Source organism: Prunus dulcis, chromosome 3, assembly GCF_902201215.1.
Source record: "Prunus dulcis chromosome 3, ALMONDv2, whole genome shotgun sequence".
In the NCBI taxonomy this organism is placed as follows: domain Eukaryota; kingdom Viridiplantae; phylum Streptophyta; class Magnoliopsida; order Rosales; family Rosaceae; genus Prunus; species Prunus dulcis.
The window spans coordinates 3911570-3937318 of record NC_047652.1 but is presented as its reverse complement, the minus strand read 5'-3'; the positions used below and the strand labels follow the sequence as shown (position 1 = coordinate 3937318).

The 25749-nt window shown below is 36.2% G+C and overlaps 4 protein-coding genes across 7 annotated transcripts; 2 read left to right on the top strand and 2 right to left on the bottom strand.

The window, feature by feature from the left end:
- Positions 1 to 84: 84 nt before the first annotated feature.
- On the bottom strand, positions 85 to 8800 carry LOC117623397 (DNA repair protein RadA). 3 transcript variants are annotated; one of them, XM_034354359.1, is made up of 15 exons: positions 8037 to 8800; positions 7872 to 7927; positions 7327 to 7385; positions 7078 to 7149; positions 6497 to 6580; positions 5378 to 5485; positions 5133 to 5195; positions 4731 to 4811; positions 4567 to 4632; positions 3461 to 3616; positions 2555 to 2632; positions 2115 to 2153; positions 1464 to 1546; positions 1103 to 1175; positions 85 to 551 (listed from the first exon to the last, which is right to left on the bottom strand). In XM_034354359.1, exons 1-15 carry the CDS (start codon positions 8783 to 8785, stop codon positions 387 to 389), a joined length of 1932 nt encoding a protein of 643 aa, XP_034210250.1. In that variant the 5' UTR covers positions 8786 to 8800; the 3' UTR covers positions 85 to 386. The 3 variants fall into 3 exon arrangements, with proteins under 3 accessions (XP_034210250.1, XP_034210251.1, XP_034210252.1); XM_034354360.1 differs by lacking the exon at positions 2115 to 2153; XM_034354361.1 differs by lacking the exon at positions 1464 to 1546 and having other exon boundaries at positions 440 to 551.
- A 5192-nt stretch (positions 8801 to 13992) lies between these two features.
- On the top strand, positions 13993 to 18010 carry LOC117620727 (protein CHUP1, chloroplastic). 2 transcript variants are annotated; one of them, XM_034350903.1, is made up of 6 exons: positions 13993 to 14441; positions 14863 to 15093; positions 15193 to 15302; positions 16014 to 16784; positions 16871 to 17315; positions 17398 to 17701. In XM_034350903.1, exons 2-6 carry the CDS (start codon positions 14943 to 14945, stop codon positions 17487 to 17489), a joined length of 1569 nt encoding a protein of 522 aa, XP_034206794.1. In that variant the 5' UTR covers positions 13993 to 14441; positions 14863 to 14942; the 3' UTR covers positions 17490 to 17701. The 2 variants fall into 2 exon arrangements, with proteins under 2 accessions (XP_034206794.1, XP_034206793.1); XM_034350902.1 differs by having other exon boundaries at positions 16871 to 18010.
- Positions 18011 to 18776: 766 nt separating this feature from the next.
- On the top strand, positions 18777 to 22540 carry LOC117620728 (polyadenylate-binding protein 4-like). The gene is made up of 8 exons (XM_034350904.1): positions 18777 to 19109; positions 19830 to 20139; positions 20524 to 20768; positions 20869 to 21162; positions 21252 to 21514; positions 21643 to 21699; positions 21884 to 22087; positions 22191 to 22540. The coding sequence occupies exons 1-8, from the start codon at positions 18836 to 18838 to the stop codon at positions 22344 to 22346; spliced, it is 1803 nt and encodes a 600-aa protein (XP_034206795.1). The 5' UTR covers positions 18777 to 18835; the 3' UTR covers positions 22347 to 22540.
- A 119-nt stretch (positions 22541 to 22659) lies between these two features.
- On the bottom strand, positions 22660 to 24974 carry LOC117620729 (GDSL esterase/lipase APG). Its single transcript, XM_034350905.1, has 5 exons — positions 24586 to 24974; positions 23982 to 24112; positions 23652 to 23885; positions 23125 to 23380; positions 22660 to 23027 (listed from the first exon to the last, which is right to left on the bottom strand). Exons 1-5 carry the CDS (start codon positions 24848 to 24850, stop codon positions 22831 to 22833), a joined length of 1083 nt encoding a protein of 360 aa, XP_034206796.1. The 5' UTR covers positions 24851 to 24974; the 3' UTR covers positions 22660 to 22830.
- Between the last annotated feature and the right edge of the window lie 775 nt (positions 24975 to 25749).

Here is a 25749-nt window from a genome sequence, read left to right as displayed (position 1 = left end):
CAATTCTTCTATTTCATGTTAAGTGTACAACTACATTATAGAGCTCGTAAAAGAAAACAGCATAAAATGGGATTTGATGCAATATAAAGCAAGAAACAAGCAGAAAACAAGCACTCAACAAAATACTAGCAATAGAGTTGCCATAACAATTTTGCCTCACAATATGCAATGTTGGTTTTCTCACAGCAACTGGAGTTTAAGACCATAATAACTACATTCTCTTTCAGGCATCCAAAATGAGAGAGAAGATGCATCCGTCATGCCCTAAAAGACGGGCCGCACCGACTGCTATGACAAGCAACTCTAAGCACATCAACCTACAGCTTTTACATATTTCCGGATACAACAATATGTACAAAATCAAAATGATTTGATCTGCATCAGCATCATTTGAACACATTGCTGATGACCTCTTTCAGATCCTTGCAGCCTATTATTTTGATATCCTCAAAACCTGGAGTTCCTTGAGATGTCTTGGCTGATTTTGGTACAATACACTTTTTGTAACCCAGTTTTGCCACAGTGTGTATCCTTTTATCCATTTGAGGAACCTAACATAATAAAATTAATTGCCATCAAATAAAATTGCCTGAAAGAAAATAAAGGAGAAAGGGGGTGGGGGTCAAATCTAGCAAATTATCTCCATATCTTATGTATTTGTCACTGTAGAGGAAACACTGCACTAAGTTGTCAGCTTGTAACTTCGTGGAAGATGAATTTAAAAGCAACATTGTGATATTCAATTTTGTTTGTTCAGAGGTGTAATATTTGATAGGTTGCTTGGGCCTGCTCCATTTCATGAAACATAATTACTTTATTAAGATCCGAGTGAACAAGTTAAAACATCCGAGTTCGGATGGCAAGTAATAAGACTAGGTCTTATTATCTCACAAGCAACTCAAGGCTATAACAATATCATACAAGATCGGAACCCCAACATATCCAAAATAGGAAGCTGATCTTCCCATAATTCAACCTAAAAACCAATATTACTATTCAGAACCCTCTGGTAAAATCTGTTGTATCTGAAATGCTATTATATACTTCAATTTTAAGGAAATCTAAGAGCAATGGTGAAATAACATTGAAATGATATGCTTACCTGGCGAAGTTCACCACCAAGTCCAATTTCACCAATGAATGCAATACTATTGGGAATAGGGAACTCCAAGAAACTGAAGCGTACGGACAAGAAACACATGTGGTAAATAAAATATTTAACTGAAGGGACATTGTAAAAAAAGTAGTAGGTGGTAAATTCAATACAAAGACAAAATTTCTAAAGTTCTTTTCTGTTACTGATATGGCCACACATTATGCGTAATACAACACCAAAGCTGGAAAAGATATAACCATACTAAATGTCTAAAATAAAAAATGCATAGGGGCGAAAAACAAAAAGGTAAATGCCATCTAGTTATAAAAACATGTTTGATTAGTAGAAAGGGTAATAGTATGCATGCCTGCTGCAAATTGCTGCTGCTATTGCAAGATCCCCAGCAGTGTCTTTCAGGAATACCCCACTAACAACATTTAAGAAGATGGCCTAACATGATAAAGCAACTTTCTTATTAAGAAGAAAAAGATAATGGAACAGAAAACTGACCAACAGTAAATAAGACAGTCGTATAAGCGATAATAGAAATAAAGAACTTATTTAATCGGTAAATTCAAAATTCAATGAATTCATAGATGGAAAGGAGTCTGGCATGTAGGCTTTTTTCCCTATGACTCAACAATCAAAAGATTTCTGTTTGCACAGTATAAGAAAACTTCATTTACCATATTTAACACTATTCCTATCATTGTAAGTGGTTAGTATCACTTTCTTTACTAATTACTGACATGGACATGGCTACAAGTGTCCACACGTTTCACTGTATTTTACACAAGCAAGGTGGCAATAATGATGTAAACTGGCCTCATCTTTGACTAATAAATTTTAGCCATAATATCTCTAAATGATTTTTCAAATTCTCATGACTTTCACAATGTTCCAAATCATTTCTTACTGTATAAATATTTCAAACCTGGAGAAAAACTTTAGATATTCTTAAATTCAATGATAGAAAATCAACTTTATAAATCAAGAATTATCATAAGATTTTACTTACATTCTCCTGGAGCTTTAGACCAGCTTGCTTTGCAAGTACCTAAAACATATAAGAGATTAAATGACAACTCGTTTTTCATCAAACTTAGACTTAGTGCAAATGAAGTAGGATGACAATGACATTATATTTTTTCCTTTGTTCTTTTTTATTTTAAGAGGAAACATTATGCTCTTTCTTAAACTCTAAGTGCCCGTAAATATAAGGAATCTGCAATGAGATCAGGATAAACCGTTCACCTTAAGCACAAATTCAATCATAATACTGCCTTGACTAACATAAGCCATAGCACAGCAGTATCTTCATCTAAGGAATGGCATATAATCAACCAGGTGATGTAAATTGCTAATTTCTATTGCTCCGTTGAAGTTTCTTGTGTATTGCTGTCTATGGCACAAATAATATAAATAAAAAATATACAAAAAAAATTTAAAATTACTCACAGAAATAATCATGGAAGCTCTACTTGGTGGAACCCCATTAACTTGCCGGGCGCTTGGTGATTCGGATACACATAATGCCTACATAAAATTTATGAAAGTTGGTCAAATGTCAAATGATTTGTTTGAGAACGCAATTACAAGCAAGACAAAATGCAGAGGACATACAATACTAATATTCATTTAGTTGCTTAGTGCAATTCCAGGAAAAGCCGAGATATGGGTCCAACGCAAAAATTATTTTAGAACATAGTATATATCTAACCTATCTCGCTGGCCCTAAGAAATACTGAGGAACCCTCCTGATTGAGCAGAGTAGCTGACTAAATTGGATATAATGATGGCAGTAGAAGAATGTCGAGAATTTGACATCTGACATCTGGCATTCTAAACCTTGCATCTTAATATAAGGATAGTAAGGCTTTCCACACAGTGCGAACTGATTTTAAATTGGATGGTCCAACTTTAACACAGCGCAGGCAATAAGTTCACGTGTTAGGCATCATCGGCTACACATGCTCCAAGTGTGAGGCTCTCCATGTGTTTGCTCAATCCGGCCACACATGAGGAGCATGTTGAGAATATAAAATCCCAAACCATACGTCTTCTACCCCTTGAATCTCAGTTTAATAACCATAGAGCATCTGTAACCATTTCCAATTGGTTAGGTTAGATGATCTAACTTCAACAAAGAACAAGACATCTACTACTGTCCTCGGCCCCAAGGAATAAAAAGGAAATAGAAGTATTCTATCCTAATTATCTTCAAGTTCATGCTAAATAATTTAATGACGGACAATAAATTTCACTGATTTAATCTGATCCATAAAGGACAAACAATTGCTTAATTAAAATGTTCAAAAATGAATCAAAAGGAAATAACGAGTATGAAAGCAGTGAATAAGTAACCTGAATCTCAATGAGAAAAGTACGAGATCCATCCATTATTACAGCAACAGCTAAACCAGCTAAATACTCTGAATCTGAGTATTGCTCAGACAGAAACATCTCACTGGGGTTTGAAACAGCTTGCAGTCCTGATTGTGACATTTCAAATACTCCAAGCTGAGAGCAAAGGAAAAAAAATCCTATCAGTAACACAGATTAAGAGGCGATCACTATAAACATTTATATATGTAGAAGCCAAAAATTTATAATTACATAAGCTTGTCCAGTTGAAAATTAGTTTCATCCAAGTCACAAAGAAGATACAATAATATGCATCTTTTCTAACCCTGGTTAAGCTCTTCGGCATTTATAACTAAAACGAAAAACTGCACGGATCAAGGTACAATGACTTGAACGGTATAGGTATAGTTCCTTCTCTCAAAAGTCAAGAACTGAGTCCAAGAATGCCACACCTCATCCAGCTATAAATTGGATGGTTAAATAGAAGGAAAACAGAAGTCACCTCAAAGGAAGAGTTTTTACAAAAATACAACAGCGCACAATTCCAAGACCCAACATGTTTGACCATTCTCCCCAGATCTCCTAGTTGTTTTTTTTTTTTTTTTTTTTTCTTTCTAACTTTAGCCAAATAGTTCGGATCAGCTTTGTTGAGCATCATAATAAGGAAAGTCGATATAAAAACTTTCAGCAGGTGATCATTATAAGGAAAATAAATATAAAAAGTTTCAGGTTTTAAGGAGAAAAAGAAAATCACACAAGCTTTAGCTCAGAAAATTCGAAAAACGGAGAAAAACAAAAAACAAGAAACATTACTAGGACAATAGATTAGATAAGTTGACAAGATAAACAAATTTAAGGAACCAAAAAAAAAGATGAATAGAAATTAAATTAATAAAATAAATAAACATTACAAATAGCTAGATTAATGATCCATGTGGCTAATTAGTTGACAACATAAACGTACCCAAGGAACCAAAAAAGTAAAAAATTTAAAAATTAATAGAAATTAAATTAATAAAACAAATAACTATTACAAATAGATCAATGATCCATGTGGCTAATAAGGGAAAAATAAAGAAAGATGCAGCCTGAGTACCATTGTGTACCTCATCAGTTGATCCAAAACGATTCTTCACAGATCGAAGTAAACGATGGGCTGAACTCTTTTCCCCCTGAGAAGAGATACATTGGGATTTAATGGATAAGTTACTACCACATGAGAAAAAAAAAATTCAACAATCCAGTAAAAACAATCTAACAAGGTACCAACTTCCATATATAGCACCACATCAACAATATGCTCCAAGACACGAGGTCCAGCAATATCTCCAGATTTTGTTACGTGCCCAATCTGGATATGCAAAAAACAAATAAATAAAAGGAGCAAGAATAGAAGACCTCTACATTCCATAACCATCAATAAAAATGAAAATAAAAAGAATTCTATTATCTTTTACAGACCATCATGGAATTTAGAAAATGGAAGTCCTGATATTGACAGTCCGTCCCTTTTAAAGAGCAGATAAATAAATGCAGAATCAAACTTCTGTTGAAGCTTCTAATCTCTACGATAAATCCTAATCTTCACTGACCTAATCCAATTCACGAATTCTGAACTAATAAAATGCAAGTAAATACGTGAACAATCAGAGTTTGGACAGTGTATCCTCACCAAAATAACAGGGACGTTAGTCTTCTTTGCAAAACGTAGCAAGGCTTGTGTGCATTCTTTCACCTGACACAGAATAATGCAAATATTCACAAAGGTTACTAAGAAACAAGTTATCTAATAAAGAATTTGCTTCAAACTATGTCGTCCCTTCCATCTTCCCCAAAGGTGTTGAAGCAGCCTATGAAGATCAGATGTGTAGAAGCTTCATATTATGCTGGGTGGCATGTTATGGTAAAAGTTCTAACCTGCATGATCCCTCCAGCACTTCCAGCAACTCCTAGTAAATAAACTGTTTGAATTGAATCGATGATCAACGCCTGAGGGTTGAGAGACTGAATTTTCTCTAATATATCCTGAAAAAGGTATGTGCATCAATCCTTCAGTTTTATCAGCAATGTTCCAGATTAGGACAATAAAGCAACACATTCCAGTATGCAAAGTCATGATAAGGTCAGTATGGAGTGTGGATGTGCACATATGTTCGCAATACATTTAATAGAATTATTTCGATTGAAGTATCAAAAAGGACATGTTTATCAGCCATTAGATCATTTATGGACGAGTGACTGAAATCTACTAAGATGCATCTTATCCTCTCCAAATGTCAACAGTCCAAATCTGATGTAATGTATCTGATATAATGGTTGATAAATAGATCCTTGTCTAAGGATCATACCAGAGAGTTACGCAAATTTAACATACATGAGAGACAGACAGACAGACAGACAGACAGACAGAGACAGAGAGAGTTGCATGAAAGACATTACAAATAGGCTATTTAAGCACATGATTATATCCAGTCAATACATCTAAGTAGTTACAGGGGAATAGCGTTCTATAGTTTCCAATGACACTAAGGTTGTACTTTATATAAACCTTTTAGGGTTATGATTAATGCATCTTATTTTCCCCCTATTTCCTAAACATGATATCAGTGGAATCCTAATAAGTCCTTACAATTGCAACCTCCCAGTTTATGTTGAATTCCACGAGTTGGGCTCTCAAGTGATGAGTCCTGATGGCTTAACCATTCGGAAATAGTGATACACCAAATAAACTGTATCAATTTTATTTTACCACATGCTTAACTTAAAAAATAAATTGGTAGCTGCAGTCCTACTTCTTGATGTATATTTATTTAAATTGGTAGGTGAACCAGCCTTTGACCATTTTGTATAATCGCGAAACTTGCATTAAGTTCACATGAGACTGATTAAAATCTAATGGTAAGTAAACAAACAAAAAGGAATTCTGGACAGCACGTCAGATATCACAATAACACGGTCTTACTTATCTCAAGTTTAATAAGGGTAATGTAAAAGGCAAAGACAAGATTCAGTAAGCACAAGCCCAGAACTAAGCACCTCAATATCGGTGCTTGAGTACAAGAAAAGATCCTCTGTTTCAATCTTCATACGGTCAGCTCTGCTTCCAATTTGCTGAACACTCTGCCACCAGACATCAATGTGAATTAACCTACATGTCATAGCCTAAAGTTATAAGCAAAATGACACATCGTGGTGAACCAGAAACCCAAGACATTTTAGGCTTCTCAACCACCAAAATTAAATAATTCAAGCTCTACTATAAAAGCCTTTTAGCCATATTTTCCACAAATGGGTCAACAACAGACTTTTTTCTAATTGAAAAAGAACTATTCGACACTTAAATGCAGTTACCTTTCAGATAAGAATTCAACAAAACTTTACAAGTTTCCTAAATTCATAGGAATCAACGGGAGAAAGTTAAATTAATCAAGTTAAAGAAAGTACCTAAAAACTAGAATACAAAAAAAGTTTCATTTTTGTGCACCATTTATGGGCCTGCTAATGAACAAATAAAATGATATGCTTGACAAGAATTAGATAGTAGGAAAGTCAAGCATCAATGAAGCTTTAAAGCAGGCATGCTGATTTGCCAATACCAGGCTTAAGAAAATGCTAACCTCTTCACCGGAGACATACACAACAGGGGCTGCTTTACCAAGCCCATGCCCTTCAGCTATTAGTGAAGCCATCTTCCAGTTTAAAAGTATGGGTTGACAAGAAAACAGAACCACAAATAGAGAAGAAGATAATGATAGTCAACACGATGAACAAACATTGAGAACATGAAAAATATCCTCAGCAACACCAATAAATAAATTATAAATACAATGCAAATGTAAATCTCAATCTTCACAACAACTTACTACCTGCAACACGAGTGTACTCTTGCCAACACCAGGATCACCACCGACCAAAACCAATGAACCTTAAAAAACAGAAAGAAGCACTGTTAAAATGTTGAATTTTCCTCTTCAACCACCGGGAACAGCAACTTTAAATTAAATACTAAAAGCTTCTGGAAGGAGCAACTGAAAACATAGGTCTTAACAAGCCAAAATACTGGACAGGAGAATTCATATTTCATCTAAACAGCTGGGGCAGAGGAATGGTGAGTAATATATCTCTTATTCATAACACTGACTCCACCACCCACCAGCTGAAAAAAAAATTTATCAGTTCAAAATTTAAAGATGGTTTCTTATGCCACTCTGAACGCAAGATACCACAAAGTAGAGTTTAAACTAACTCAATGGTTAGTAAAGCAATCTAACAGGTCTAAGCTCATAAATGTTCAGCATAGTTAAGAAGAGTAGGAGGACAAACAATTAGCTTTCATAGTTAATACTTTTTTTAATAGGAGCTTTCAGAGTAAAGAATGAAAAAAACACACACACACACAATATGACCAAACCTCGTACAAGACCACCACCAAGCACTCTTTCAACTTCACTTCCAAAGATTCCAGGCCTAAATATCAACCAGCCAAACATACACAATTATGAGAACGTTTTTCCAACTTATTTAGGATCCAAACAATGTTTTAAAGAGCAAAAACAAAAAACAGATAGGAACTTACATTGGAATGCGCCTGTCTGTCACAGTAATTCCCTGGTTCACATCAGCCAACCGCATTGGCCCACCCTCCCCGGCCTCCTTCCCCATCCATGACCGCACCGCCTTCTCCGAAACCTGAAACCCACTAACCTTACCCCAATCAGCATCTTCAACACTTTCCGAAAACCTCTTCACCGTGCCCATTGCATGACAAGACCGGCAAGCACCCCACCACTGACCATATGTCTCCCCACAACTTGAGCAAACCCAGCTAGTTTTGACCTTCCCTCCCTTCTTATTACTCCTCGCCATTTCCCTATAATTCCCAGTTCCTGAATTGGCCTTATTCACATTCCTAGGAGTCTTATCCCTCTCAGACTCCTTGACCCCATTTCTCAAACTCGATAAGCCCTTTTGGGTTTCACTCACGCTTTCACTTTCACTTTCACGTCTTGGTTCTTGTACATCGCTACTTTTGTTTGCGACTCTTGGGGTCACCAATGTGTGCGAGGCAGGGCCAAAAACAGACCAAACGCGACGAATTTCTCCACTGGAGCTTGAATTTGTCTCGGTTTTCAGAGAATCGGTGACAGCGCTCGGTTCTTCGGGGCGTTGGAGACGGCATGTGGAGTGAAAATGGCGGGAGAAGTTAGGGTTTTGGAGGGACTGTAAGGGGATGAGAGATGGCTTGGAGAGGGATTTGTGAGTGGTGGGATTGAGGAGTTTGTGGGTGTAAATGGCTCTGAGAGCTCTCATGTCTGATACTGGCATGGAGAGTCGAATAGAGTGGAGCAGAACTCTCTGGTCGAATTTTCAGGGTTTTAGTTGAAATGTAACAACCCGCGAAGCGGAAACGACAGGGTTTTAGGCCCAGATTTATGTTGGTCTACTTTTGTTTGGGCTTTGCCTCGACTTCACCCTTTAAAAAAAACAGTCCGAAATTTTTAAAAATACAAAGCTTCATTTGAGAGATCTCTCAAATAAACTTATTTGAGAGACACTCTTGTAGTTGTAGGGCTCACTCCGCATTATATTTTACTAATCCAAATCATCTATTTTGTATATATTTATTCAAAAATCATCTCTATAAAATATCACTTGAATCCAATATCATTTGAGCACTCAATTAAATTATTGAATATGTAAAAATAGATGGTTTGGATCATTGAATTTGTTTTTGTAGAGGAACCTAAAGGGTGTCTCTTAAATAAAATTATTTGAAGAATCCCTCAAATAAAATTATTTGAAAGATCCCTCAATAAAAGGGGACTATATATATATATATACCACATTCTCATACCACTTTATATGACAAATGAGGTGAATAACCACATAAATTGAAATTAATTTAACATTTTTTGAATGATTTATTGACACTTTTTAATTGATGTGGTTGTCCACTTCATGTGCCACATAAAATGGTATAAGAATGTAGTATACAAATGTAGTAAGAATGACAATACTCTACATATATATATGGCAAAAAAGGCAACCTTGTGAGAGACTCAACAATTTATTTTTTTGAGACCTCCCTCTCCTTGTAGTTTATACTATCGTTTGTATTTTTAAAAAAATTATGTTTTTTATAGACTAAATCCTTAGTTTAAATGTGAATTGTTCATTTTATCCAATATGGAATTACCATCAAGCCCAAAGCTTTAAAAGGAAAAAGAAAAGTTCTCGCTAGACTCTCAATAGCTACAACACATGTGACAACCCTCATCACCTTATTCATCAAGCCCTCGTTCAACTCTCACTAGCTATTACTCACACAATGTTGAACATGCATGCAAGTAAAGCATAACAAGGTTTGAATGCTAACATTGATGGAAAAAGAAACTATTCTTGATGGATAGAGAATTAAGTTGTCAATTGAAAGCCTTCAAATGAGGTATCCGTCGACATTCTTTGAGGGTTTTTTTTTTTTTTTCTTTCAAATTATTTCAAATTCTTGAACTGATACGAATAAATCTTTGGATGGTTAGTCATCTCAATTACAATAGAGGGTTTAGTGCATGACACCGAAACCATGATAAAAAGTTCAAAGGCTTCCCACCAAACATATCTTAATCTCAACGCGAAATCAAGTCGTTTGGTGAGTAGTCTATGAACATCCCACCAGCATTGATTTAGCACTAAATTGAATAGTGTAAAATTAGCTTATGCAAGAAAGAATTACTTACCATTTGCTTTGGTCTGTTTCTGATTCTAAGAACTCTTTCAACGTAAAAATCTAGATATGGCATTGAGGACTTGGAGGAAGGTAGAGTCCTCAGCCTAAGGACCGAAAGTCTTTAATATTGCAAAAAAACTCGTGATGTAGTAAGACTAACCAGGAGCAAATTTCTCGTAAAGTCGGCTTCCAATTCCTAGTAATTGCATGTACTAGACTGGTTAGGTTGGAGCTTTTAAACTTCTGCAACATAAAATTGAAATTGTTTTTTTTTAATAAAGAAAATACTTCACTCTTTCTCCTATAGACTAGACTGTAAGTAGGAACTCCTACATTCATACCAATGCAGTATGATATGTGTGTTTTAAAAAAAAAAAAATAATTATGTTTTCACATGTTTCAAAGTTCAAAACGTATTAATTTACAGGAAGGAGACAAAAATTATCTTTTTTTAAATATTATTTACCAAATAAATTTGTTTATTGCTATATGCTATCTCATTCAACAAGTAGAGCAAAAAAAGAAAAAAATAATTCAGTTGTTAAAATAAGGCAAGTGATAATCAGGGGCGGAACTAGCCTAAGGGCTATAGCTTAGGGAAAGTTTTGGGGAAAAAAAATTAATCAAACATACATAGTCTAATATTTTAAACTATAAATAAATAAATAATATGCAATTGCATATCCTACCATATCAATAGGGATAGTCAAAGGTCTTCCACTTCCATATTTGTATTTGGTGTCAAAGTTTGTCCCCAACATCAATTTTAATCCTTTTCTATTAACATATCTCCAAAAGAAAAATATTTTTTCCTTTCGTGAATAGTATGGTTCTAATTACTTTTTTTTTTTCCTTGTGTTTACAACTAACGTGATTTATATGATTTAATGGATACTTTTTATTTCTGGAAAAACTATAAAAGCTATTAGTACCAAAAAAAAAAAAAAATTTCATTAGATTTTAAGCTAATAACTTTAGTTAGCCCGCTCATTGAAATTTTTTTGATTCTACCTTTTGCGATAGTATCTTGTGGATCTACCAAAGGCAAGTGAAAAAAAATTACCCCAACTTTCTCTTGCAAATGTGAAGAGCATATGACTTCATTAATTATGTACTGTTGACGCCTAGCAATGATCCGTGCATAATTCAAAGGCAGTTAAGGCTACTCAACGTGTTCAAACTTAAACCACAATTTTGATGTTATGTCATGTGTTAAAGAAATGTCGCTGAAGATGTTATAGCCATGTATATATATATATACTTAGTAACTTAAATGCTGTTACAAGGCTGTCCCTAGAATTAGAATATTCTTGATGATCTGTTCAAACTTCACAACAGTTGCGTGTTTAAATTGATATTCTAACTTGTAGGGGGAGCATACCTATAAAACTTTCCGCAGGCATAATATTCCACACAATATTTACTAGACAATTAGACAAAGTCACATTTCACAGATAACATCTTGTGTTTATCCTAGCTAGAAAGAATTTGATGCTAGCTACTATAAACACAAGAACAACTACCACTATTATTATAATTTTTTTGATGCAAAAACGATATTAAGAGAGGGTGAATCGAATCTAAGACCTCGGGTGCATGAGTAAATATTCTTATCTACTTAAACTGCAAGCTCCTTACAACTACCGCTATTAATTTACTACAAGATATCAAGTAAGTTCACTTTTCAAATAATCTCTTACTAGAGACAAGGTCTTTTAGAGAATTGACAGAGTGGAACTTACAAATTGAGAATAATGCATTAGGTAAACGGATGTGTTATATACATAGGATAAAAAGGTTAGCTTGATGATCGCCAACTTTGTCAACTATTTACAAATATAAGCGTAAACCCTTTATAATAAATCATTTATGTTTTCGGTAAATCACAGTTTGACACACATACAATCAAAAGTATATAAAAAGTAAAATTTATACACACGTACATGTCACACTGTGATTACCAAGCAAGTAAAAATGACCGCTTCCAAGATATAGGAGCCAGTTATTCTCCATAATTAATATTTGATGCAAGGTATTAAAAACTAAGAGCGTTGGTAACCACTGGTCCAGCCGTTAAGCCACATATTTAAATCTGATCATTCCATTTGAAAGGCAGATATATATATATATATATATATATATATACTTTAAAAAGTCTTGATATAGTTAGTTAATTAGGTGGCATGCATGCGTTTCAGGCTTCCAACATAAACTTTTGTTTAATGAAGCAGAAATCGCTGGATGTTTCTTGGTTCAAGGTTAAATTATTTCTTTTAATTTCTCAACCACCTATGGCGGACCCAGAATTTTTTTTAACAGAGGTGCAATATTGACTAAGTATGAAAAATAGTTTTTAAAAATAATTATTTTCTCAAGATAATTTTTGGCGGCTTTTATTCCTTACACATCAAATAAGAAAACTTAATTTTATGAGATTTTAGTATGAAGTATATATTGACTTAATGAGCCATCATTTTTAGCCTAAATCGTATTTTGCACTAAAATCGATTTTTTATATTTTGATTTGGTGGGAATTTGATTTTCTAGTATTTTTATTTGAATCCAAATGGGGGGTACTTTCTTATTTACATTGTAAACTTAAGTAAATGAAGTAATATAAAAATAAATGAAAGTAAAAGGACAAAGACATTTACTTAAATGTTGAAAATGGAAATAAGGTAATCTGTACACCAGTTAAGCAAATGGACAATTTGAAACACATACAATAATTTTTTCGATTAGAGAAAATGCAGCTGCACCTCCTTGCGCCTTAATGGATCCGCCACTGCCAACCACATGGCTGAAATCTACAGTTGGTAAGGTTCAACTTCAATGCAAATTAAGCATACAATTGAGAGTTAGAGACTGTTGCCAATCAGGCTCTCTCTCCATCAAGCATCCAAAAGTTTGTTAATTTGGGGGGGCCCTTTACTCCTTTTTTCTTTGCGAGTTTCACATCTAATTTTTGTTTTTTCAAAAAGAAATTTTATTAGATAAGTTTTAACAGTACGATCAAAGATATTTAAAATATCAATTACAAGAGAGTAATAAACTAACATACTAAAAGGACAACTAATACATATAAAAATTACACTAAAATTATTAGTCCACATCACTACAATTAACTATAAATCCAAACAAAGTCCACAATTAACCGTAGCCGACATCACGAGTTTCACATGTACTTTAACTAAGCGTGTTCATGTTGAACACTTTGATTGTCCACTCAGAAGGGAAAACTCTAGAATTTTGAACCAAAAAGAAATAATTATTAAAAGAATAATGTTATGGTTAGTCACCACCAACGCGGTCGTAATAACTATGTGCATGAAGAAGGACCCAATATTTTATTGAAATAATTGAACAATAATGATTTGGATTTCAAAGAACAAGAATGAAAATGGAAAAACAACATCTAACGAAAAAAAAAAAAACTAAATATACGGAAACTAAATCTAATTTTTTAATTCTTGGTCAAAGTACAAATCTTAAGCATTAAAGCTGTGTAATTTCCAAACTTGTTGACCTAAGTCCACCCTCTTTTATTTTTTACTCTCTTTTCCATTTCTTTAAAATGAAACCTAATAATAGTGGACGTAGATTTAGTCAAATTACCTAGAACGAATGTGCTTCTACACTTGAATTTGAATCTCCCTTCCGATAGATTAAATTAAAGTAGAATATATCTTATATATAAAAAATAAAAAAAAGAAACCCAATAATAAATTCCAGGTTCCCACCTTCTTACCCACTCAATATATAGTTTGTAAATGGAGGGAAAAGAAAACTGTAAACAACAAGAGAACAGGGGGCGCTCTTAATTATAGGCTGTCCAGTACTTTCATCAAAGTCCAAAACCAGACCTTCTAAATTTACTAAAAGCCCTCTCCATTTTTCTTCTCCTCCTCCATTTGAGAGATTCCAACAAAACAACCCTGTTTTCTTTCTTTTTCTTATGGTTTGTCCACCTGGAAGCAGAATCTCTTTCCTCCCTCTCTCTCCGAGCTGCTTTTTTGTACATCACATCCAACATGACATAAGACAACAATTAGTGGCAGATGTTTCTGAACATTGTATTTTAAAAAGATTTTCATGTAAGATTTTGTTTTATACTTTACCAACTGTTTCATCAGCCCACGAGAGAGACAAACAAATCCTCAACTGAAATTTAAATCACAGACCAAATCAAAACGTTTACTGTGTTTTTGATCCTTACTGATTCAGTGCCTTCGAGAAACGCTCCCTTAAATAATTGTAAGTTCTCGTTTCATTTTGAGTCACCATAAATTCAAAAGGGTCTTGCTTATTTTTGCTATTTTATGTTTTTTTTTCTTTGTCAATCTGACATGATGAGCTATATGAAATTTTCTCTTTTCTGGGTATGTAGAGACGCTTTTGAATTGAGATGGGTTTGGCTTAGTTTTTAATTCCTGTGATTTTTATTGGCTTAATCTGTAATGGATTATGTGATTCTTTTCTGTTTCTGGTATAAACTTTGATCAAAATCAGGCTTTTAATTTTGTTTGAATTTTTTGTTGTTGTCATTTTTGGTTTAATTCATATGATATGGTTCATGTTTATTCTTTTGGGTTAAGGTTTAGTAAGGGTTTAGTTCTTTGATAATTTCTCTCGTGTGGTTTAATCTGACATGAGTTCATGGGTCATGTTCATGTAGATGGAGGATGATGAAGAAGAGGAACCATAATCATTCTCTAAACTATGTGGCTAGTGCTTTTCAATTAGGGGTTTTTTAATATGGTGCTGGGAAAGAACAGGGACATAAAGCCTCTTTTGTTGAAATTTGGGGTGGCTTTTGCTCTCTCTTTTGCTGGATTTCTCTTTTCTCGTCTCAAAATCAAAAGGACCAAGCCCTCCCTGCCTCCTCCTCGCTCGCCGCGCTCTTCGGGTTTGTCTTCTCACCTTAGATTGATCTCCTTCGGTGGAGTTTTTCTTTGTTTGCTTGGTTTTTGATTTACTCATCATCTTGATCATATTATGTATGTAGATAAAGAAAGTGAAGTTGATCCAGGAGTAAGACATCGGCGAAAGGATGACCTTAATGTGACAAGGAAATCACACAGTTCATGCAATGCTTCAATTGCGTCAGAAAAATATGTATGTTCAGATGGATCATAAAGTCTTAGTTATATTTACTATGAAATCTCTGTTTTTGTTTTCGATTGATTTCAAAATTTTACAGTAATAATGATTTTGTTGCTTGATCAGAAAGTCTTATATGAGCAGATTATTTCTACATGCTGATGTAGCTTTACCATAAAAAACGAAAATCAGTTCTGAAGGATTTTATTGGTGTGATAGCATTCCTTCTGATTTATATAAAGGAAGAGATGATTTCTATAAGGGAAGAGATGATTCATATAAAGGAAGAGATTATTTATATTGGTGTGATAGCTTCATGATTATCCAACTAATTGTCTCACTTGAATGATGAAGGATTACTTTTCCAATTATAGAAACTAAAGATACGATTATGGAATTTCTCATTCGTTCTTTGCCCCTATTTTCCCTTTATATTTGTGGTGGAAACCAAACATACAAGGTTGGATTGCAAGTACATAACTTGATCATGCACTAATTTTTCAACTGTTCATTTGTCTAGCGATTGCTTCCTGAATATTGTAATGCGTTTTTGCCGTGACTAATGAAATCCATTCTATTGCAAATCTTTGTTCCTTCATTTTTTGAGCATGAAAGGGAATATATCTGTATTTCATCTTGATCATAGTTATGAAGAACCAAATGAGTGGCTTTGTTCCTGTTAAATTTAATATCAGTGAACTAAGCATTTCTTTGTTTTTTTACCAGGAAGAGACATACATCCCAAATGTCTGTGCTGTTAATTGCACATCCAGCGTTTCTCCATGCAGTAAACATGGTGGAGGTAAAGATGGATTACTCTTGCCAGTGTTCAATGATCTTGTGAAGGAATTTGACTTTGCCGCTGCAAATTCTGGGTTTTCTCCAAGGATGAATGTTGAAACGCCTAGGTCAGATGTAGACACTCCGAAAGCGTTTAGAACTTCAGAAATGGAAGAACATGAACAAGAAATCAGACACCTCAGAAGCACAGTCAGAATGCTTCGAGAGAGGGAGCGGAGTCTTGAGGTCCAGTTGCTCGAGTATTATGGCCTGAAAGAGCAGGAGACTGCTGTTATGGAGCTCCAAAATCAGTTAAAGATAAACACCATGGAGGCTAAGCTTTTCACTCTCAAGATTGAGTCTTTAGAGGCAGAGAACCGAAGAGTGGAGGCACAAGTAGCTGATCATGCAAAAGTGGTGGGTGAGCTTGAGGCTACTAGGGCCAAAATCAAGATTCTGAAAAAGAAACTCAGATTCGAAGCTGAACAGAACAAAGAACAGATCTTAAATCTTAAGAAAAGAGTTGAGAAGTTTCACGATAGTGAAGCTGCTGATAATTCCGAGATTCAATTGAAGCTGAGAAGGCTAAAAGATTTGGAGGGTGAAGCTGAAGAATTGAGAAAGTCTAATTTTCAATTGCAAATAGAAAATTCTGAATTGGCTCGGAGTTTGGAGTCCACACAAATCCTTGCAAATTGTATCCTGGAAGATCCAGAGGTAATTAGCTGATCGTATTCTTTAATTGTTTTCCCGGCTTCCTTTGATCATTACTTTTAAAATTTACATTGTACAATTTGTTACAGGCAGAAGCATTGAAGGAAGCGAGCGCGCGTTTAAGACAAGAAAATGAAGATTTGACAAAGGAAATTCAGCAACTCCAAGTTGATCGATGTTCTGATGTTGAAGAATTAGTTTACCTCCGGTGGATAAATGCTTGCTTACGGTATGAGCTGCGGAATTTTCAGCCCCCAGCTGGTAAAACGGCGGCAAGGGACTTGAGTAAATCACTAAGCCCAAGATCGGAGGAGAAAGCCAAACAGCTAATAGTTGAATATGCAAACACTGAAGGGATGGGGGAGAAGGGGTTGATGGTCGACTTTGATTCTGATCAATGGTCATCCTCCCATGCTTCCTTTTTTACAGACTCTCCGGAGTTTGATGATTTTTCTGTTGATAATTCATCGGCAACAAAAACCAACACCACCACTAAGAGCAAATTGTTCAACAAGCTAAGGAGACTCGTACTTGGTAAAGACATTCATTACGAAAACCGAGTTTTGTCAACAGATAGAACTGGATATGCAGAAGATAACGAGTCTCCATATTGCAGCTCAAGTAAATCAACAGCAGCTTATACTGGGCCTGAGGGTCAGAGTAACGTATTTGCAACTTCATCGCGTAGTTCATCTAGAGCTTCTTTAGATCTTCCCAGATGGAGGAGTCCAAAGCAGCAGGATACCAAGGATGTGCAAAGTGTTCAAAGACATAGCGATGTGGGATCCTCCCCGGCGTATAAGACCTTCAGCAGGGAAGGTTCTGCAGATTTGCCCCTCAAATCTGATCAAGACTCAGATTCTACCGAGAAAGCTGAGTTGGTGAAATATGCCGAAGCTTTGATGAGCTCTCGTGGTGCAACGCCCAAGGTACACAGAAAATCAGCATCAGCATCTTAGTTCTTCATCATCATCTGGTTTATATATACACAAGTGAATCTTGTAGTTAAGAAGTTAGCAAATCAATACCAGTTTACCATATTTTGTCATTTGAAGCTAGTTAGGAACTAATTGAGCAAAATACAAAAGCATTTCAATTGATGAGGAGTGCTTTGAGTTCTCTTTTGAATGAACATTCCATTATATACATTGGAGTTTCATTTACTACCATGGATTTGTATACAACAAACTTACATGATTTGTATAAATCTTTCCAATTACAATTGTTCACTTTTGACAATTAATCGACAACGATGCATTAAGGAACATTTTGAATACAAATCCTTAATCGGTTGATATTATTGGTCGATTTGTAGATTTTACAATCCAACCTACAATTTAACCATGAATTAAAATCAAATCCCATGTCAATTAAATTAAAATTGAATTATCGTTTCTTCCACCAAATGCTTCATCAATGGATATAGTCTATAGAGAAGCACGGCTACATTTTCAAAGAACTTATGTGATGGCAATTATGTAATGCCCCCCAGTAGTTTTCAACATTACATTACCACCGATTCACTTGCGGTTTGAAGCCTTCCTAATATTTTTGGCACTTCAAATTGACGTCTTTTCTAAAAAAATTGTGTGGGGTTGTCACTAGCATGCCTTCCTCTTTTTCTTACATGGTTTAATCCTAACCGATTCAGTTACACTGATCTTCTTCACAAACAATCTATTACAATCCCAGCCGTCCAAGTTATGAGTTGACAAATTTATCCTTTGAACCTCTTGAATGGGGGGATGACAGCTGTATCGCACATGCACGTCAACGAAGAAACGCCTCCACTTAAACGGCGTCGTTCAGCCATTTCCCGCCCTTCGCGACCCTCAGCATTCCCAGAATCCAAAGCTACAACCAAAGCGAGTAGACTCTGTAAATCCTACTCGAAGCGAGTGGGTTCCGTCCGTACAAATTCCTCCCTCGCATTCGCCTTTATATATCGTACAGTACACACACGCCATCCTCACCGTTATAACAAACAAACAAAACTCTCCCTCTCTCTCTCTCTCTCCGAGCTCTGTACTCTGTGATTCTTGAGCAGCAAGGAAATGGCGTCAGAGGCGTCAGACGCAAGAACCCCAATGCCGCCGCCTCCACCACCACCACCAAAACCACCGCTACTGCGGCTACCGCCACCGCCGGTTGATCCTCTGCAGAATGTCTCGCTGTATGTGGGCGACCTGGACCCACAGGTCACGGAAGATGACCTCCTCGGAACGTTTCGTTTCATCGGCCCCATTGCCTCCGTCCGCCTCTGCCTTAACGCTCACTCCGGCGAGTCCCTTCGCTACGCCTACGTCAACTTCTACTCTCACTCCCATGGTAACGGAAACGACACTGTATAGTAGCTCTGCTTCTTCTGTAGATTTCTCTTGTTATGTGACTGTATCTTCGTTATATTGGCTGTTTTTTGCTTATGGTTCCTTGTAGTTTTCGATTTTGTGAAATGGGTTTTCTATTGGGTTTTATTTTGGTTCTGGTGGCTAGGGATCTTTTGTCTAGCTCTTAGTTGCTCTTTTTTCTCTTTTTTTTTTGGGGATTTTCTTGTTTAATGGTGAACCAACTTTCATTTTCCTGAAAGTGGTTTTGGGTGGTTTCGTTTCTTGGGCTTTATGTCTTTTTGTAATAGCATTCTTGGTTACTCAAGTGTCTGAAATGGGTTTCGGTGGTTTTGTTTCTTTTTCGCAACGGCAACCTTGGTTACCCAATTTCTCTGCTTCGGGTTTATTTTGGTTCTGGTGGCTTTGTTTCATGTTATTTTGGTTGCATTTTCTTGCTTAATGGCGAACCAACTTTCATTTTTCTGAAATGGGTTCTTGGTGGTTTTGTTTCTTGTGCTCAACTTCTCTGTTTGGATTCTCTAGTTAGATCTCCTCCTCTGTTTGCATATTTGCATGTATGCTTTTTTGTTTCCTGGCTAGATTTCTTACTCTCTGAGTTTCTTATGTCTGCTTTCATGTTTGATTTCTGCACCACCTTTTTTGATACGTTCTATTTGATCTTTGATGCGTCTGTTTACTTTGAGTTATCTGTTTTGATCAGCATCCAAGGCTATGGCTTGTCTGAATCACACTGAATTGAAGGGGAAAACCATGAGAATAATGTGGTCTCAAAGGGATGCTCTTCCAAGAAAAACTGGTATTGCCAATATCTTTGTGAAGAACCTTGACACTTCAGTCACCAGCACTCAGTTGCAGGACATGTTTGGCGATTTTGGGACTATACTCTCTTGCAAGGTAGCCGAAGAAAATGGGAAGAGTAAGGGTTTTGGGTTCGTCCAGTTTGACACAGAGGATTCAGCTATGGCTGCTGTCAGTGCTCTGAATGATACTGTTATTATGGGGAAGAATTTGTAAGCCCTCTGTTTCCTTTGTTCTGTGTTTCTTACTTACTCCTGTTTTCTCTTCTCGAATGTTCTTGACTGAATAAACTTGAATGGATGGCCCTCAATGGATCATTGTTTTAATGACAAGTAATGATCTTCAAGGTCATGGTTATTCCTTCGATATGCTTGTCTTCCTGGTGTTGATTGTTTATGATGTTCTTGGGCAATGTGTGTTATCCAAAAATTCTTCTATTCTTTATAACCTGGATGGTTACATGTGTTTCTTATAGGTTCTGAGTTTATATATTGATATAAAGGACTCTCCTATAGTTTCCGCTTTTGTTAAAATGATTTATTTGTCAATAAATTTATGCTGTTGTAATTGTTTTCTGTCCTGTCATTTCTCTTTAGATATGTGTCAAAATTTGTTAAGAAAAGTGAGAGGCTATCAGAATTTACAAATCTGTATGTGAAAAATCTGGACGAAGATGTAACTGAGGATCTGCTTGAAGAAAAGTTCTCTCTGTATGGAAGGGTTGATAGTCTTGCCATCATGAAGGATGCCAACGGGAAGTCAAGAGGTTTTGGGTTTGTTAAGTTTGAGTCACAAGAAGAGGCTAAGAAGGCGATTGAGGCCATGAATGGTGCACTGCTGGGTAAACCTCCAACTTTCTTCATCTCATTTTAGTTTGTTTTGTTTGTAACATTATTATGCCTGAAACTTTCTCTAATAAGCAAAATCAAAATGTGGATCAGGAACAAAACATTTGTTTGTAGGAAGGGCACAAAAGAAAGCTGAGAGGGAAAAGCTTCTAAATTGTAAAAATGAGATGCTCAACAGTCCGATTGAGAAACTTAGGTCTTCGAATCTCTACGTTAAGAATTTAGCTGAATATATTGACGATAAAAAATTAGAAAAGCACTTTAGTGCCTTTGGGAAGATAGAATCGGTTAAAGTGATGTGCTTTGATAACGGGAGGAGCAAAGGATTTGGCTTTGTTTGTTTCTCAACTCCTGAAGAAGCTGTAAAGGCTCTCAATACTCTTAATGGTAAACTCATTGTGTCTCTTTTCCTGCCTTTTGTCCTCTTAAGGCTGTATTTGAATTACACCTCTGTGATTTGAGTTTGTTTTTGTCAGGAACTATTTTCGAAGGCAGAAAACTGTATGTGGCTGTGGCTCAACGCAAAGAAGATCGCTGCAGAGATCTGCAAAATTACTTTTATCATCAATTGCCACAAAGATCTTTCCAACCTCCAAACTGGACTATCCTCCCCCCACTCCAGTACAGCGTTTCCCCTAGCCCTCCTATGTCTCCTCCGCTACACCAACCGGTCATGTATCAAACTTTTGGTACTAACGTTGATGCACAGTATCCTTTGGTGTCACAAAACTTCTCATGGGTAAGTAATCCACCTTATTTGCTAATATATTTTATATATATTTGTGTGTGTGTGTGTGTGTGTGTGTGAGTTTCTGCGTGTGTATTTAGTCTCAGCAAGTTATTCTTACTTCATTTATGATGCCACAGATTCCATCCAGACAAGCACAGTGGGGTAGCACCAGGAATGAGAATTTCCAAAAGAATGTAGGTTAAGTTTTTCATTTTTTTCAGTTACAGTCACATAATTTTGTTTTAACCACTCACAAAGTGCCATCTTAGAACTCATAAGACACTCTGTTGATATGTAAAGGCTTTCACAATGTTCTTGTCCTATGCTGGCTTTGTTATGGATTGAACTGATATAAATTTATTTTCACCTGTTTTACAGTCGAGGACATATGCTACGTGTAATGTTCATGCCCAAGATATGAACTCTGTGAATCACGGAGGTCATGAAGCTGGCAACCGGAAGAAGGGTTACAAACAGAGTGGACCCACAGGAAGTTCAAGATCAGCAGCTACAGGAGGCAGAGCTGAGAACTCCAAAACAACTTCAAGGGCTCGTCACCACCCTCTTTCTGAGAATCTTGAGGTCTGTGAGTACTTCATTCAGAGGATTTTTATTTATTTTTTCATGTGACTGTCAATAATTCTTGTGTTATGTGCTCTCCTCTCTCTCTCTCTCTTCCTTGTAGCGTGGGCATGCAGCACAGATAACAAGAACGTCAGAAATGCCGTTGGAGATGAACAACTCTGTCAAAGAAGCTCAAGTTTTGAAGGTGGCAAATGGTAGTAGGACCAGTGCAGATCATCGCCCTGTTTTTGCAAAGTGCCGCTCTTACTTGACCTGAAAACTGGTGGCATTTTACCTTTGCTATATGTCTTGTTACTTACTAGTTCAGTTTCTGTCAAAGCATTTTGTTCTCTCTGCGTGTAATTTGCAAAAGATGCTGTACAATTGATTGCTTCTGTAAATCTCCAGTAAGGCGAGACCAGCACTTAGACTCTTCAGTACTAATCAATTACAATATAACGTTTAGCTTTTTCTGGTTTGTGCTGTAGATTAGGTATCTCTCTCTCTCTCTCTCTCCCTGAGATCTCTTGTTTGGTTTTACTTCCCCTCAATTAACGAAGCAAAATATTTATGTAAATCACATCTGTGAGTAGATTTCTGAACCATTTGTTGATCTTCACAAACTTCTTTTGTAATTAATTAACAAATTGCATGCAACTTATTAAGCTTTTGCATCACTATCTTTGTAAACATAGTAACCTAAAAAGCAAGTAGTAGCAGTCTTCAACATTTTAAAGAGACAGAAAGATCCATATATATCTTCATCCAATGAGGGTGATGCCCTGGATAATCAATGCATCAGCAAGAACTTGATTAGCAGCTTGAGATGGATGGACGCTATCCCAGAACACGTATTGAGACGCATTCAAACAAGTTCCGATCGACTTTGGATTGCACAGCAGTGATGTTGTCTCTACAATCCCAGTTCCACAGCAACCTCTCCTTGCTTCCGCAAACCCTACAAAAAATAACCATAGAAAAAACAATTATATATTATTTCTCAAGTGTCTATTTTGTTAGGCCACTTGGGTTGAAATTTTAGTTTAGTTTAGTACCGTAATTCGATGGGGCTTTAATCACATCATAGAGAGGCTTGAAAATGTCGAAGATGACGATCTTAAGGCCAGGAAGTTGCTTTTGGAGATTTGCTGCGGCGGAGCTTATCTTCTTATTGAACCCTTGGGCATCAGAGTTGATTCTAGCCACGCACCCTTGCTCATGGTATCCAAATAAGGTGATTGCAGCTGGAAGGCAACCCAATGGAGGGAGTGAAGTCACACCAATTTTCCTGGCTCCCGAGCCATACAAATCCTAGTTTTTCAAGGAAGCATCAAAATCTTAGTTAAGATCCATTTGAATGAAATGATTTCAAAGAAAAGATTGGGAAATGCTAATAAGGCAAATTAGTTAAAAATAAACTATAAAACACTAGATAGACATTAACTGAATTCCTTGATTTGAAATCATCCCTCTCAAACGAGCCCTTAGTTTCGCAATCAGAAATCAGCAACATACAATTTTAACCACATTTTTTTTTAAAAAAAGAGGAGATTAATAAAGAGAAGCACCAATGTCAAGATACCTTAACAAAGCTTGAGAAGAGGCCAACAAGGATAGAGGAATATTGGTCAGGAGTGTAGACTCTGTTAAGATAAGGGTTGACATAATAGTTCTGAAGAAAGTCACTGTTGCCAGCACTCAATAAATAGAGTGCATCCTTGATGATGGATGCTGCTTTCTTACTGCCTGCTACCTCGGCCAGCTTACCCTGATATTCCCTGAAATATTGTAGCTGCTGGGACAATGGGATTGCATGCTGCCACAACAAGTTCAATTGTTTTGTGTGAAACATGTGAAATTAACATGTACATAGGTGTAAAATTAACTGTCATTACTAAGATTGGAATTTTACATTTAGAGTTGCTGCTTTTTCGTCGTAACCGGATGCAGCTGAAGCGAAGTTGGCTCCAATCAGAAGGTTCTTCCCTGATGCCTGTGGGCTAAGATATGCCGGTGGGTAAGTCGTGAACCCCAGAGTGTCAGCTGCGTAAAGAAACTCAGATTATCATGTTTTTACCACTTAACTAAGACGCTTGGATAGTCTAATTAACTGCTAATCCAATCCCAGATTAATGCTGGAGGAGTCATATAGCTTAAGAAATTAATGATCATTATCAACAATTAATCTGGTTACAGAATGGTATGTACTTTTAAAATTCTGTTCCTGTAAGACAGGTTAAGCTACATAAAGAAACTAATTATGTTATGTAGTTGAAACTAACTCAACTAGACAACTTAAACTTAAACAATCAGGTTGGTGTTTCTAACAAGATCACTTTTCTTGCTCTAGGAAGCAATTAATGACTGTTTATGCACCAGATGCATTGTGCCCGCCTTGTTGCACCTGAGTTTGATCTCCCTCCCCGTACATTAGACTAGTCTACACTATCATATTGTAAAAGAAAAAAGAAAAGAGAAAGAGAAAGGCTTCAATTTGAAGCTAATTTTCTACTTACCTGTGATGTCAGTGGCTAGCTTCCCATTGCAAAACCTGCCAGTAGGCTGATGGTTGACAAAGTCCCTTCCATATGGAGGGTAATTAGCCTTGAAGATAGTTGGGAGATAGTCATTGTTGCCCACATCAACTGCAGAGTCACCAAAGGTCATGATGGCTGGAACAAGAGTGGTTGCTTCTTGTGCATTTCCACCACTTACAAACAATGCACATACAAAAACCAAACCCAAGGCTGCAGCTGTCAAGCATTGGCTATGGCTGCCCATTTCTGTGAAGCAGCTTTCTTTTGTTTGAAGCTCAATGCTATGAAAAACTGGACTTTATAAGGGCATTAAATGACGCTTTTGAAGCTTCCTCTTGAAGAGGGAAGGTAGAGTTTGTGTTTAGGCATTAAATGAGGGTTCAATTGGTTTTACCAGCACTTAAAATTATACAAACACCATAACTCATATTTTTCTTCTTATAAGTCCATAATAATTGTCAACAGGGTCCAATCGAGTGGAAAAATAACTTTGATTTGTAAGTCTCCGGATAATGTGTTAAGTCCCTTCTTGTAATTTTTTTTAATCAAATAAAAATTTCATTAGATAAATCCTTTCTTATAAATTAAATTATCGCTTGTATATACAAAAAATACCCATAATAATTTGCAGACAAAACATAATTTTCTCTGGTTATATTAAATATGGGGCAGTTGAGAAGATGGCAGGTGGAGGCATTATGAGTTAAAGCTATGTCAAAGCTGCATGTGATGGGAGTTATTTTGGTGGTTCTGAAACTCTTCTGACTTATAGCAAACTGGATGGACAAATAAGGCATGGAAATCGGTGGCTTAATTAGCAAAACCAAAATCCAGTGAGGATCAAGCAAGGGACACCAAAATATGCATAAAATCTTAGAGGCATTGTGAGTCACAATTTGATGAGGCTCTCTTTATTTATGTTTAGAGAGAGAGATTAGTTGGAACAGTTCTCTCTCATGATAATGATATTGATGATCATCGACCTGCATTGGGACTGGGGTGGGGTCCATATGTGCTATGATTTATGGACGGTCAGGATCAGTAAATAGAAAAATGGATACTTGTTGCCATCAAACCCTGCCAGCTTTCTTCCATTTTGTAGATTGTACATCACGTCCTTAAAGCACGCGTTTCTGTGTATTT